This window comes from Oryzias latipes, chromosome 3 (assembly GCF_053564925.1).
Source record: "Oryzias latipes strain Hd-rR chromosome 3, Olatipes_Hd-rR_3.1".
NCBI lineage: Eukaryota > Metazoa > Chordata > Actinopteri > Beloniformes > Adrianichthyidae > Oryzias > Oryzias latipes.
In genome coordinates this window covers 17,772,081-17,784,351 of record NC_136239.1, presented here as the reverse complement: position 1 = coordinate 17,784,351, position 12,271 = coordinate 17,772,081, and the positions used below count along the sequence as shown (strand labels likewise).

The following is a 12,271-nucleotide window of genomic DNA, read 5'->3' as shown; positions in this document are numbered from 1 at the left end:
CAAAACTCTTCACAGAATTTACTACACTGGACAGAGGATGTTCAAGATGGGTCTCAGTAACTCAGACATTTGTCAGCACTGTGACAGTAATCTACCCGACAATTACATGCATGCACTATGGTTCTGCACGCCTGTCCAGGCTCTCTGGCAGCAGGTATGTGCCGATCTATCAGTCTGGCTTAAGGTTTCAATCACAGCTTCACCGTCACTTTGTGTGCTTGGTGACATGAGTGCCATCGATGTAGAAGGAGGATTAGGCTCTATCATTTTCATAACTCTTTGCATTGCTAAAAAAACTATTTTAATAAATTGGAAAAGCAAAAAAAATATAAATATAAGTCAACACAGAAATCTGCTGCTTGATCATATCAGCTTGGAAAAAATGTCAGCCCAAAGTTCAAGTAACTTTGAAAGAATTCGGTCTCTCTGGTCTCCCATAGCTAACTCCGTGACTTAGGGGGTGGGGGGGGCATGGTCGTCGCTGCTCCTTGCCCTTCTGCCGTGGGCCGGGGTGGGGGTCGGGGCCTCCGGTGCCTGGCCGGGGGTGGTGGGGGCTCCGTTGGTCGGGGGGTCGGGTCCGGCGCCTGGGTGGGGCGGCCTGGGGCGCTGCGTGGTCCTCTGGGCTTGGGTGTGGGGGTGCGTGGTGGGGGGGGTGGGGTGGTGGTCTGGCTTGGCTTGGGGGGGTGGTCCCTTTGCCTGTGCTGGGGGGGGTTGACGGGGGGCGCTGCTCGGGGGGGGGGGGCCCAGCGGCGCTGGATGGGCTTCCCGTCTACACCTGGGGCTGGGATCGGCCCTTCCCTGGCTCTGGGGCGGGACGGGACAACCCTCTTGGGGCCCCCGGTCGCTCTGGGTGTCATCCGCTTCGGCTGCGGGGTCTGGGGGTGGGGTGGGGTGGGGGTCTTGTCGGCCCTGTCCTGTGGGGGGGCATTCTGGGGGAGGGGGGGGGCCACTATTGGTACGGGGCAGGGGGGGTTGACGGGTCGGGGTCTCCGCTGAGGCCATCGGCGGTTTCCCCGGCCGGTTGGCTGCCTCGGTCCCGTCGAGGCCTGACCAGAGCTCTTCTAGGGCCGGCGTTTGGGGGTGGGGGCCTGGGCTTGCTCCGGGGGGGGCCGGCGCTTTCTGGCTCCCCTCTCTCTGTGTGGGGGTGGTGGTGCTGGGCCTGGGGTGTCTGCGCCTCCGGGGGTGGGGCCCCGGGGCTGGGTGGGCCTGGCCCCCTTGCTGGGGGGGGGGGCGGGGGACGGCTGTTTGACCACCGGGGGACAGTCTATCATCTGTCCCCAACTTACCCCCTTCCTCATATAACCTCATAATAGGGTGAGGGGGTGGGGGGCTTAGCCTGCGATGAGCCTTGGGGGGGGGGTTTACTAGGCAGTGACCCCCCTCCTATGGTTGCCGTATGGAGTGGGCCCCCCCTCTTTCGGTTTTATTTGCACCTTAGACATGTAGGGCCCTTGGTAGGGGGGGTGCTTGGACATCACTGCCAGCAAGCAGCGGATGTCCTCCTAGCACCCTACCCGCCAATTTTAACCGCACCTTAGACATTTAGGGCCCCTTGGTGGGGAGGGTGAGGGGACGTCACTGTGAGTAATCAGGAGACGTCCCCTTAGTGCCCTACCCGCCAATTTTAACCGCACCCCCCTTAGTACACACACCCCTCCCCCCTCAATATATACATCCCAACATAAACACACACACATGCACACACACACTCTCTCAAACACACATACACGCACACACATTTTGCAAGGAAGGTGGGACCTAGGACCATCTGTCCCCTGCCTCTTCCCTGGTGGGGGGTGCGGGCCCCTTTGCAACGGCGGCTGTGTCCCCGGGGTGCTGGCTTCCTGGGCCCGGCGGTGCTCTCTCCGCGCGGTGGGGGGGTTCACATTACATCTGAGCCGGGGTGTTCGTGTCCCTGGGGGGTGGGTTCTGGTCCTTGCTCCTGAGTGCTGGGCCCCGCCAAATTTCCAACTGTGGCCGAGCCTGGTCGGGCCATATTTACAACACCCCTTGTGGGCCCTCTTTTTTCCCCGGGGTTCCCCCCTCCTGGGCGGGGGCGGCGGGCCCCTGCCTCGCTCCTCCCTGGACCAACCGTTGGCCGGGCGGATGGCTGCCTGGAGTGCGGAGTGGGTCTCCCTTGGGGGGTCCTGGCCCGTACCTGGGGTTGGGGCGGGGGGATGCCCGGAACTCCTGGGTGGTGGTGGGGTGCTCGTCTGGGGCTGTGGGCGTCCTTCTCCGGTGGGGCCCTGCGTTGGGTTCTCCCGGCGCGGCGGGGGGGCTGCTCTCCTGGTTGGGCTGGGGCGGCGCCCTCTTTCCCTCCGTGCCTCCCTGCTCTCTGGCTCTGGGGGCCTTGCGGCGGCCCTGCTGGCCCTGGCCTGGGTGGCGGGCTTGGTCGCCCGGGCGGCGGTTGTTCCCTGCCGGTTCCCGTGTGGTGGTGGGGGGAATCCGGCTGCCGCTGCTGGTGCGGTGGGGGTCTTGGGGTGGGGATGGCTGGGCACTCTCCCTCCTTCTTTTCACGTTCCACCATCCATTTTAGAAGAACATAAACACTCACCTGAGCACAGGTGTCAGCTCAACAGACTGAATGACTGAAATATTTCACACTAGTTGGTTTTAAGGCATAAGTATGCGTGTGAACACTATCTGTTTTGTGTACATGTCGACAGGTGGACATTTTTGCAACTAACAAGTGTGTTTATAACATTTGAGTGTGTGTGTGGACAGGCTCCGCCCTTTTTTTTTTGTTTTTTTTTTACATTTGAACCTTACCATAATGATTAACAACCAGTAAACTTGTTGCTTTATGCTGCTTCATGGTCTTATCCCCTTTCCCCTCCTATTATCACCCCCTACCCCCCCTCTCTCTAACATCCCTCTCTCTTCTTCCCCTCTTTCCTTTTCCGTCCGGTCCAACACCAAAGATTTTCAGACATGTTTGAAATTAATAAAGTTTGGCCTCAATTACAAAAGGGGTTTATTCAGACATACCTTTGGTTTGTCTGAAGATTAATAACCCCTCTTGTTAAAGTAAAATATGTCCAACCCAAGAGGCCCTCAGCTCTCATCTGTCTGCCTAGCTGTTGGACAGGACAAGTTAAAAAAAAAAAAAAAAAAAAAAAAAAAAAAAAAAAAAAAAAAAAAAAAACAGAAAACACAATATTACAGTAAAAACCCAACCCGCCCTTCCCACTCCGCTCCGTTAAAACACATGACCCATGGGCCCTTGTACAAAGAATAATGACTATGTAACATTGAATAAATGAATGAATAAATAAATAAGCAAACAAACAAACAAGTATGGGTTGGCTCTGCTGTGAGGAAACAGCATTTGGGAATCCTTTCATACCAGGAGCAAGCCTGGCCATTGGAACATCGCCACAGCGCCCACCCAGACTGGGACAACACCGGGGTCCACTTCACAGCCGTGTAGCTGCAAGGTTAAACTCCATCTGCCCCAGCAAGGGCAAGAACTGCAGCAACAACCGCTGACCGAGCCGGCAAGCCCTGGAGGAAAAGATCCCCAAAAGAAACACAGGGGCTAAAATCATGGTGAGATGCTAAAATTAAAGACATAAGATGTATATAAAAACATAAAATTAAGAATGACATGGATAAAATAAAAATAAATACATAAAATCGCCTATACTAAAACTAATAGAATAAATTAGCAATTAAAATCAACTAAAAGCTATATTAAAAAGGTGGGTCTTGAGCCTCTTCTTAAAAACCTCTACAGTCTCTGCGGCCCTGAGGTTCTCCGGCAGGCCGTTCCACAGGCGAGGACCGTAATGGCAGAACGAAGCCTCACCATAAGTTTTGGTCCTCACCTTCGGAGCAACTAAAAGGCCAGCATTAGAAGACCTCAGGGTCCGCGAGGGCTCATATTTTAAAATATTATTATTTAAATAAGAAGGCCCACGACCATATAACATTTATAAACCATTAAAATAATTCTAAAATCAATTCTGAAATTCACAGGGAGCCAATGCAGCAATTTTAAAACTGGTGTATTGTGTTCCCGCCCTCTGGTCTTCGTCAGAACTCGTGCCGCAGAGTTCTGCAATAGTTGTAGATTTGAAATAGACTTTTTGGGTAAACCAGAGAGCAGGGCATTACAATAATCTAAACGACTAAAAATAAAAGCATGCATTAGCACCTCTGTGCTGGCAAGAGAGAGGAATGGGCGGACTCTGGCAATGTTTTTAAGATGATAAAATCCTGTCTAAAAGACATTTTTAATGTGTGGGATAAAATTTAGCTCAAAGTCAAAAAGTACGCCCAGGTTTCACACACATTGAGAAGGTTTAAAATTATGAAGATGTGGTGAAATCATCTCTTTTGTCTTCAGAACTGATGATTAAAACTTGAGTTTTGTCCTGGTTGATCTGTAAGAAATTTTCTGCCATCCATGACTTTATATCTAAAATACAGTTTAAAATAGTGTTAACAGGTTCAAGGTCATCAGGAGACATTGCGATGTAAAGCTGTGTATCATCAGCATAGCTGTGAAAGTCAATGCCATGTCTCCTGATGACCTCCCCAAGAGGCAACATATGTAAATAAAAAGTATTGGACCTAAAATCGACCCTTGGGGAACCCCACAACTTATTTCATGGATTCCTGAAGAGCACGTATCCATACTTACATAAAAGTGTCGATCTGTCAGGTAAGAGTAAAACCACTTAAGAACATTTCCAGAGAGACCCACTAGACTCCTAAGTCTGTCTAATAAAATCTGGTGATCTACTGTATCAAAAGCAGCACTAAGATCCAGCAGCACCAGAACAGAACATTTCTGTGAGACATAGTTTAATCTAAGATCATTAACGATCTTTAAAAGAGCCATCTGTACTATGGTTTGTCCTAAAACCAGACTGATATTTTTCTAAAGTTTTTGGGCATTTAAAAACTCATGCAGTTGAGTAGCGACAGTTTTTTCTATAATTTTACTTAAAAAATGGTAAGTTGGATACGGGTCTATAGTTATCCAGATTTTTTGGAACTAATTGATTCTTCTTCAGAAGGGGCCTCACCACCGCCGTCTTACAGGCAGAGGGGAAAACCCCCGTCTGAAGAGAGCAGTTAACAATGTTTAAAAGCTCTGACTCAAAGAATCCATAAAATGTTTTAAAAAGTGAAGTGGGAATGGGATCTAAAAGGCAGATTGTAGTGTTTACTTGGGATACAACTCGACCAAGCATCTCCGCATCAACCAGGACAAAACTCCCCAGTGTTTCTTCTGGTAAAAACAATGCCGGTGGTCTGTTAATATCAGTGTATTGCATGGAGGAAATGTTTGATCTTATAGCATTGATTTTACCCATGAAGTGGTCTGCGAAGTCCTCAAATGCAGCATTAGATGATGGCATGGAGGACTTGTTGAAGTCTTTGTTTATTAAAATATTAATTGTTTTAAAAAAAATTTGGGGTTGTTTTTAATTTCTGAAATGTTTTTTGAAAAATAGGAGGTTCGGGCCCATTTAACTGAGTTATTGTAGATTTTGAGTTGTTTTTTTGAAATGTCTTTATGAATCATTAATTTTGTCTTCCTGTATCTCCTCTCTGCTCTCCTGCAATTCTGCTTCAGACCCTTAATGGCGTCAGTCTACCATGGCACTTTAGGAGTGGTTCTTAATGTTTTTGTTTTAAATGGAGCCACTGCATCTATGGAAGACTGAAGTCTGTTATTAAAATGATCAACAGTAAAATCACAGGGTGCAGGTAAAATTTGAGCAGGAGTTTGCTTAAAAATATCAATAAAACTTGCAGCCACTTCAGGAGTTTAATACCGTTTCCTCACAGTTCTCACTGAGGCTTCCTGCTGGATTTCACTGGTGACATTAAAAAACACACAATAATGGTCTGATATGGCCTAGTCAACAACAGAGGACACCACGGTGGACAGACCATAGGTAATAAAAAGGTCCAGGGTGTGTCCTCTGTTGTGAGTTGGCTGTGTGACATGCTGCTGAAAATCCATGCTTGTCAGGAACTGGTGGTGGAAGACCCAAAATGCAGGAGACCAGGCTTGGTGACAGGAAATAAAACATTTACTAAAAAAACTGAAACATGACAAAACTATGGGGCAAAACAAAAAGGTGATACAACAGAGCAGATGACCTGACACAAGGATGACCAGAAACCAAGACACTTAAATAGGCTGAGGGTAATTAACTGAACTGAAGACAGCTGTGGATTATGAACCTGAAAACTGGAGTGACTGACTAAATGAAAACCAAAAACATGACCAAGAACAAAACCACAGAATCCTTACAATGCTGTTTAGAAGATTTAAAAACTCACAGGCATATATATGGTCATTCTTGTCAACATGCAAATTAAAATCACCAGTAATTCAAATCCTATTGTACCTAATATGAAGAGATGATAAAAATTCAGAAAATTCTTCAATAAAACAGGAAGGAGGGGTTGGTGGTCTGTATACTGTGACAGGTAAAACAGGTGGGTCTCCAAAGAGAAAAGCATGATGCTCAAATGAACAATACTTACTAAGTAAAATATTTTCAGATAATATTGTTTTGTGAGCAATTGATGCTGTACCTCCACCTTTCTTTCCTCCCCTGATTGAAAAAAAAAATTAAAAAGGCCTCAGCCTCAGTGCCAAGCCAAGTTTCAGTTAAAAACAAACAGGTTAAATCATGGTCTAAAATCAGATCATTAATGATAAAAGACTTATTTAAAAGTGATCTGACATTTAAAAGAGCCATCTTCATCGTTGTGGGTAAAATCTGATCTGTGCAAGTCATGGGTTTTGTGACTGATGTGTGAATTGGCTCCTCCTAATTCCCGAAAATGAGCGTGTTGTCACTTTCGTAGAGAACAGCCTCTTACAGAAAGAGTCTGCGCTGCCAGCACCACGCCCAGGCTAACACACACACACACACACACACACACACACACACACACACACCCTCACACACACACACTTAGCAAGCATTGATCGCCAAAAACTCTTATTTTGTACGAACTTTGCAAAAGTTTGGATGTTTTTTGTTTTTGTGGGTGAAACGCTGACACGCTGCCGAGGTCAATTCTGGGTTAAGGTCATGAAATGGGCGGTAACCACAAGGAGCGAAAGGCGGTGCCTCAGAGATTGAGTCATCCTACTTCCAGGTAAAAGAAAAAGTTTGCGTAAATACTTCATGTTTCATCAAAATATTGACCTTTAGTGTGCTAAAAGTAACATTATTATATATATGGATATAGTTTGTTCTGAAAGGCTCAAGAAACGCATGATACAGACCCTTTTAACAAGTTAGTCAAAGAAAAAAAAAAGTTTTCTTTTCTTTTTTAAGTAAAATGGTTTCTGTGCATGGTGTAAGGGCTTCAAACAAGCCAATAAGTCTTTTTTTATTCCACTGGAATCATTATTGGATAACAAATACAGGATTTGTAGTCATCTGTCTGATTTTGATCTTATTGCCTGCCTTTCTCATCTCCCACCAACCAATTGTCTCTGTGAATGTAAAAATACTTACCCCAAACCATCACATTTGTTATAGCAGCCTTGTTCCCTGTAGTATCCCCTCGAATCTGGACCTGGCACTCATAAAGCATGCTATCTTCTAGTTTGAGGGATTTGAGCAGAAGATTAGCCTGGCCTGTCTGGACGTTTGCCTCAATGGAAAATCGCGTTGGATCAAAACGTTCTGCCAAATCAAAGCTTTCGTCGGGATAAAAGTAGGTAAGGATTGCCACCTGTTGGAAAAAAATAAAAAATTTAGAATAAGACATTTATGTCCATGTGTACTTATATTATTTTAATACTGACATTTTCAGCATCAGGTTGGTCAGGCTTCCTAGACCAGATGATAACTGCTGCTGTTGGGTTTTGGACCGGTGTTTTAAATGTGCAGGGTATTGTGACGCTGCCTCCTCTGGCAACATCATACGCTTTCTGAGGAATACTTACAAAAAGGGCTTCAACATTTAACCACACTGTAAGGACAAGACACAAAAAAGTCATTAATAACTATAGAGCAGATTGATTTCAAGCAATAATTCAAATGCTATGCTTAAAAGTATAAGCACTAAATAAAAAAAAAAAAACAAAAAAACCTGAATAGGCCTATTTGTCCATTTGGTTTTCTACATTACATTAAAACAAAAAATGTGTGGTGTAAAAGCCACAATTAGTTCATTTGTCCAAAAATAAATAATTTTAGAAATAGCAAACCACATAAAACAAAGGGGACGAGTCTTTATCGAAGTATATCAAAAAAGGAGAAAATTCTCTATAGTCTACTCACCAGTACACAAAAGCACAAAGGAAAAAAGCCCTCCCTCCATGATAAAGGATGAAGTTAAATCTGCCAAATTCAACTTTTGCTCAAGTACTTCTGGAGTTTTTACTTGATCAAGATGATTGACAGTGCCTGCCACCAATCACTGAGCCTGCCATTACACTAGTGAGTCATTGGTCCTGCCCATCGAACGTGTTTCTGCTTGTCCTTTCATAGAGTCATAAAACCTCAGTTGGATTCTCTTTAGTCATCCAGCAGAATTTTTAGTGATAACATGAAAAAACCCAGATAAATGTGTTGGAACAAGCACAGGTGCTTGACTGTATTACATATAGTTTTTCTTCAGAGAGTGCACACAGGAAGTGAGATTTATGGGATTTCTATGGAAGTCAGTGTTCTTTTTTTTCTTTTTTACACTGGTTTGACAAGATATATGAACAGATGCACACAACCACAGTAGAAAACCACAGAGCCGGGTGTCAGTGTCACACTTCCTGTAAACTTTTCACAGACGAATAAAGAAATAATATAATATATTAGACTTATCTTTACATTTGTAATCTTGGTTGAATTTTGGTTGAATGTTTTTTAAAAACACTATCTAACAATTAGCTAAAAGTAGTAGGCCTCCATTTGTAGTTTATTTTATCACAAACACCTGCTAAGTACAGTATGGCACATGGACCATACACCATGTGGTCTTGGAAGTATACTAACTAAATATATCTTAGTCCTAGAGAGGCCTTTGAATTGTTGATATGTTACTGAAAAATAACAAAAAACAAAGTTAAACAACTTCATGTGCATCACTGAAGGAATAGTCTCTTGTTTATGACTGTTGGTGAAAATATGATTGCAATTCTGTGAGGAGGTATGCAAAACAACAGTCACGAGTACAGTTGTGAAGCACTTTGAATTTAGCAAAGACATGACCACATATGGAGTCCTTTACTGATCATAATTAAATAAATAAATATGACCACACAGTGTGCTAGAATGTTCTAATAATGGTCTCCTTTGGATTATTTTGGTGTGGAAAAACAACAGTGGGTTGAGCTTTATGAAACTATAATGTGAATGGATATGGCATCAAATCTTGTTTACTTGTTTGTTTTTACACATATTTAATTTACACTCGATCATCTTGAAAGAAATACAAGGAATCTGGAAAACTTCACCTGTACTGTTCAGTACCAGGTATTTATCTCTGAGTCACACTGATTCAATTGATATTCTGGGTCAATTTTAGGTCAGTAGTTTGGATCGTTCAAAAGAAACCAATATTGACAATGATTCGGTTCGGCCACCACAAATCAGAATCAGAATCAGAGATACTTTATTGATCCCACACGTGGGACATTTGTTTGTCACCATAGCAACTGACAGCAGAGGGAAAAAAAGACTTAGAATTAAGTAAAAAAAAGCAAATGATGATATGAATGGAATCATTGTTAAAATAAATCGTTACACTCCTAGTTACAAGTATTAGATGGCTGCTATTCTCAAGCAATACTTTCTATAGTCCTGTCTATTCTTAATCTTATCTGTATTTTTTGGTTTCACTATGTTGGGTATGTATATGGTTGGGAGATTTGAAAGCATAACATATTTCTATTTTCTATTGCACATTTAATCACTATCAAATACAGCATTGTTCAATTGTAGCTTATAGCTGAGGACTTATCACTTTACTCTAACCTACAAAGAAAAGGCTTAAAGCACCAAACTCCACACAGGAAGGATCTAGCTGGGATTTGAACCAGGACCTTCTTGCTATGAGGCAAGAGTGCTAAAAAAGGCACTAACATTTTTTGTTGTCCTTTGTTATATTATTAATAACAATACTAATATCAGTACCAGTATCAGTAAATGCACATATGTTATTACCGTAATTTTAGAAAGCTGACTAGTTTTGTTTATAGATTTTTTTTTGCGATGTGTATTTCCAAATTCATCAGGCTCACTCTGGTGTTTGAACAGGATTCCTGCATAATTCCTACAACCTTATTCTGTGTATGGCCACAACAAAACAAAACTAAATGATCAAAAAAAAAATTGGGGTTAAAACTCACTAGACTAGACAGTGGTGCTCTGTGCAAAGATTTGGAGCAAACAGGTAAGGAGAAATGAAAAAAAAAAAAAATAAATAAAACTATAATTTTACTAAAACTATTAAATTATGTCACGGTGCCTCCGTCAGTTGCCTCCCCCTCCCTGCTCTCTGATTGGAACCAGCTGCCCTTCATCACATCATCATCCTGCAGACCTTCTTAAGGAGATCCACCCCAGCATTCTACGCCAGTCCGTTACACACTCTCTGGTGCTTATGCCTGGCTTCAAGCTAAGTAACATGCTTCGTATTTCCAAGCCTCGTACTTACCTCCTCTTGTCATACGTCTCCAGGTCCTTTCCTCCACGGGTGCCGCTGGTTCCATCCTTGTCTCCTGCTGCTCTGACCATGCAGTCCTCCTCGCTGTGCTTCGGACCGCTTATCACAGTGTTCCTTCTCGCTCACCGGCGTTTCGGTGTTACTCCCAAGACGCTCATCTGGATTCCCACAGAAGTCAAGATCCGACTCCCCTGTACCTGCTACCACGTCTTAGTTCCTGGATTCTGCCCTTAAATATTAAATATTAAACTACGTCCCCGTGTCTGAGTTTCTTCCGGGTTCCAGCGACTGGGTCTGCCCACTGTCCTCATGACAAAATTATTTGTCATCGCTAGAAAAAAACTGTATTTTTTATTCTTGTTTTTTATCCAATCTGTATAGTCGTTTGCTGTAAAACTCTTTTAAGGATTAGGTTAAAGATTAGCAGGATTTTTATTTTGTACATTTAAGAACCACTATAATAAGGCCTACAACTTTGGCAATGTCTTGCAAAATTAAGATCCAATGCTGCATTTTGTTGTGTCTTCCAAAGCCAAACATTTTTTTCCCAAGATTGCAGAATTTTTTTATTTGAACGGTAAAAAGTTTTATTTGTTAGATCGCACCGAAAGAGTCACAGTATTTTGTTTTTATTTACAAGATGCTTTAGGTTGAAAAAATGTTTAAAGTTCTTCATGTAATTTCATTAGGTCTTTATAATCTTTACATGAATTTCTCCTTTGGGAGATTAATAAAGTTTATCTAATAAAGTTTATATCTATCTGTAAGGTGAGGAATAATCCTTTCCACAGTTTCTTCTCTAAATGGATCACTTGCTTCCCTGGCTTTTTACCTTACTTGTGCATTCAGAGCCCACAGCACAAACGGGTATTCAGTATAACCCTTGTGCTATCCCATGACCCCACCCTTACTTTGACGTGTTATTCCTACCATGACAAAGGTGCATAAAGGTGGAAAGATTTCATGTAATCCATGAACAACAGTAAAGATCACAAATCTTTGAAGAAAAAAGGTTTAGCGCACTGTCTGGTGGGGTTTAGATGAACCAACTCCCAATGTTAAAATGCCTAGGATTGCACAAGGGTTAAAAAAAGAAAAAGAAAATATGTTTCGGCAAAATATCGGGATACGTATCCTATCGCCAGACTCTTGCTAATACACACCCCTACTTCTGGATAGCACTTGGACCAACTAAGGGCAGAGCTAGAAATTCCAACCCAGTGTTGGAGTCTGTGTAAAAGGATCCTATGATCAAGTGTCAAAAGCAGCGCTCAGGTCTAGCAGGATTAAGACAGTGACTTTGCCACCGTCGGTGCTTAAGCGAATGTCGTTAGTTACCTTGATAAGAGCAGTTTCTGTGCCATTATGGGGTCTAAAACTGACTGGAAAACATCAAATAAACTTTTTCGTAAGAGAAAGTCAGTGAGCTGTTGGTAAACAACTTTTCAAGGACTTTTCCTAAATATAGCAAGTTTGAGATGGGTCTGTAAATGTTCAATACTGTGACATCAAGATTGCTCTTCTTCAGGATAGGTTTAATGACTGCAGTTTTTAAGGCTTCAGGAAATGTTCCAGATTGAAGCGACATGTTAACTATTTAAGTAATTGGTGCTGAGAA

The 12,271-nt window shown here is 43.2% G+C and overlaps 1 protein-coding gene and 1 long non-coding RNA gene across 4 annotated transcripts in view; one reads left to right on the top strand and one right to left on the bottom strand.

Annotated features, from left to right (window-relative positions):
• LOC105357762 (cell surface A33 antigen) overlaps nt 1-12,271 on the bottom strand; it is a 64,183-nt gene that overhangs the window by 16,618 nt on the left and 35,294 nt on the right. Inside the window, exons 1-3 of one of the 2 annotated variants that reach the window (XM_023953345.2) lie at nt 8,271-8,447; nt 7,793-7,959; nt 7,500-7,719 (exon numbers count right to left, since the gene is read on the bottom strand). The exons of the other annotated variant lie outside the window; for it this stretch is intronic. Of the exons in view, the coding sequence (XP_023809113.1) occupies nt 7,500-7,719; nt 7,793-7,959; nt 8,271-8,310 (427 nt within the window). The 5' untranslated portion in view covers nt 8,311-8,447. Of the gene's footprint in view, nt 1-7,499; nt 7,720-7,792; nt 7,960-8,270; nt 8,448-12,271 lie in introns of those variants that run through there. 2 annotated transcript variants of the gene reach the window in all.
• LOC111947134 (uncharacterized) lies at nt 6,434-10,908 on the top strand. 2 transcript variants are annotated; one of them, XR_013654827.1, is made up of 4 exons: nt 6,434-7,134; nt 7,591-7,705; nt 10,465-10,584; nt 10,668-10,908. It is a non-coding gene; the product is annotated as an uncharacterized LOC111947134 (long non-coding RNA). The 2 variants fall into 2 exon arrangements; XR_013654828.1 differs by lacking the exon at nt 7,591-7,705.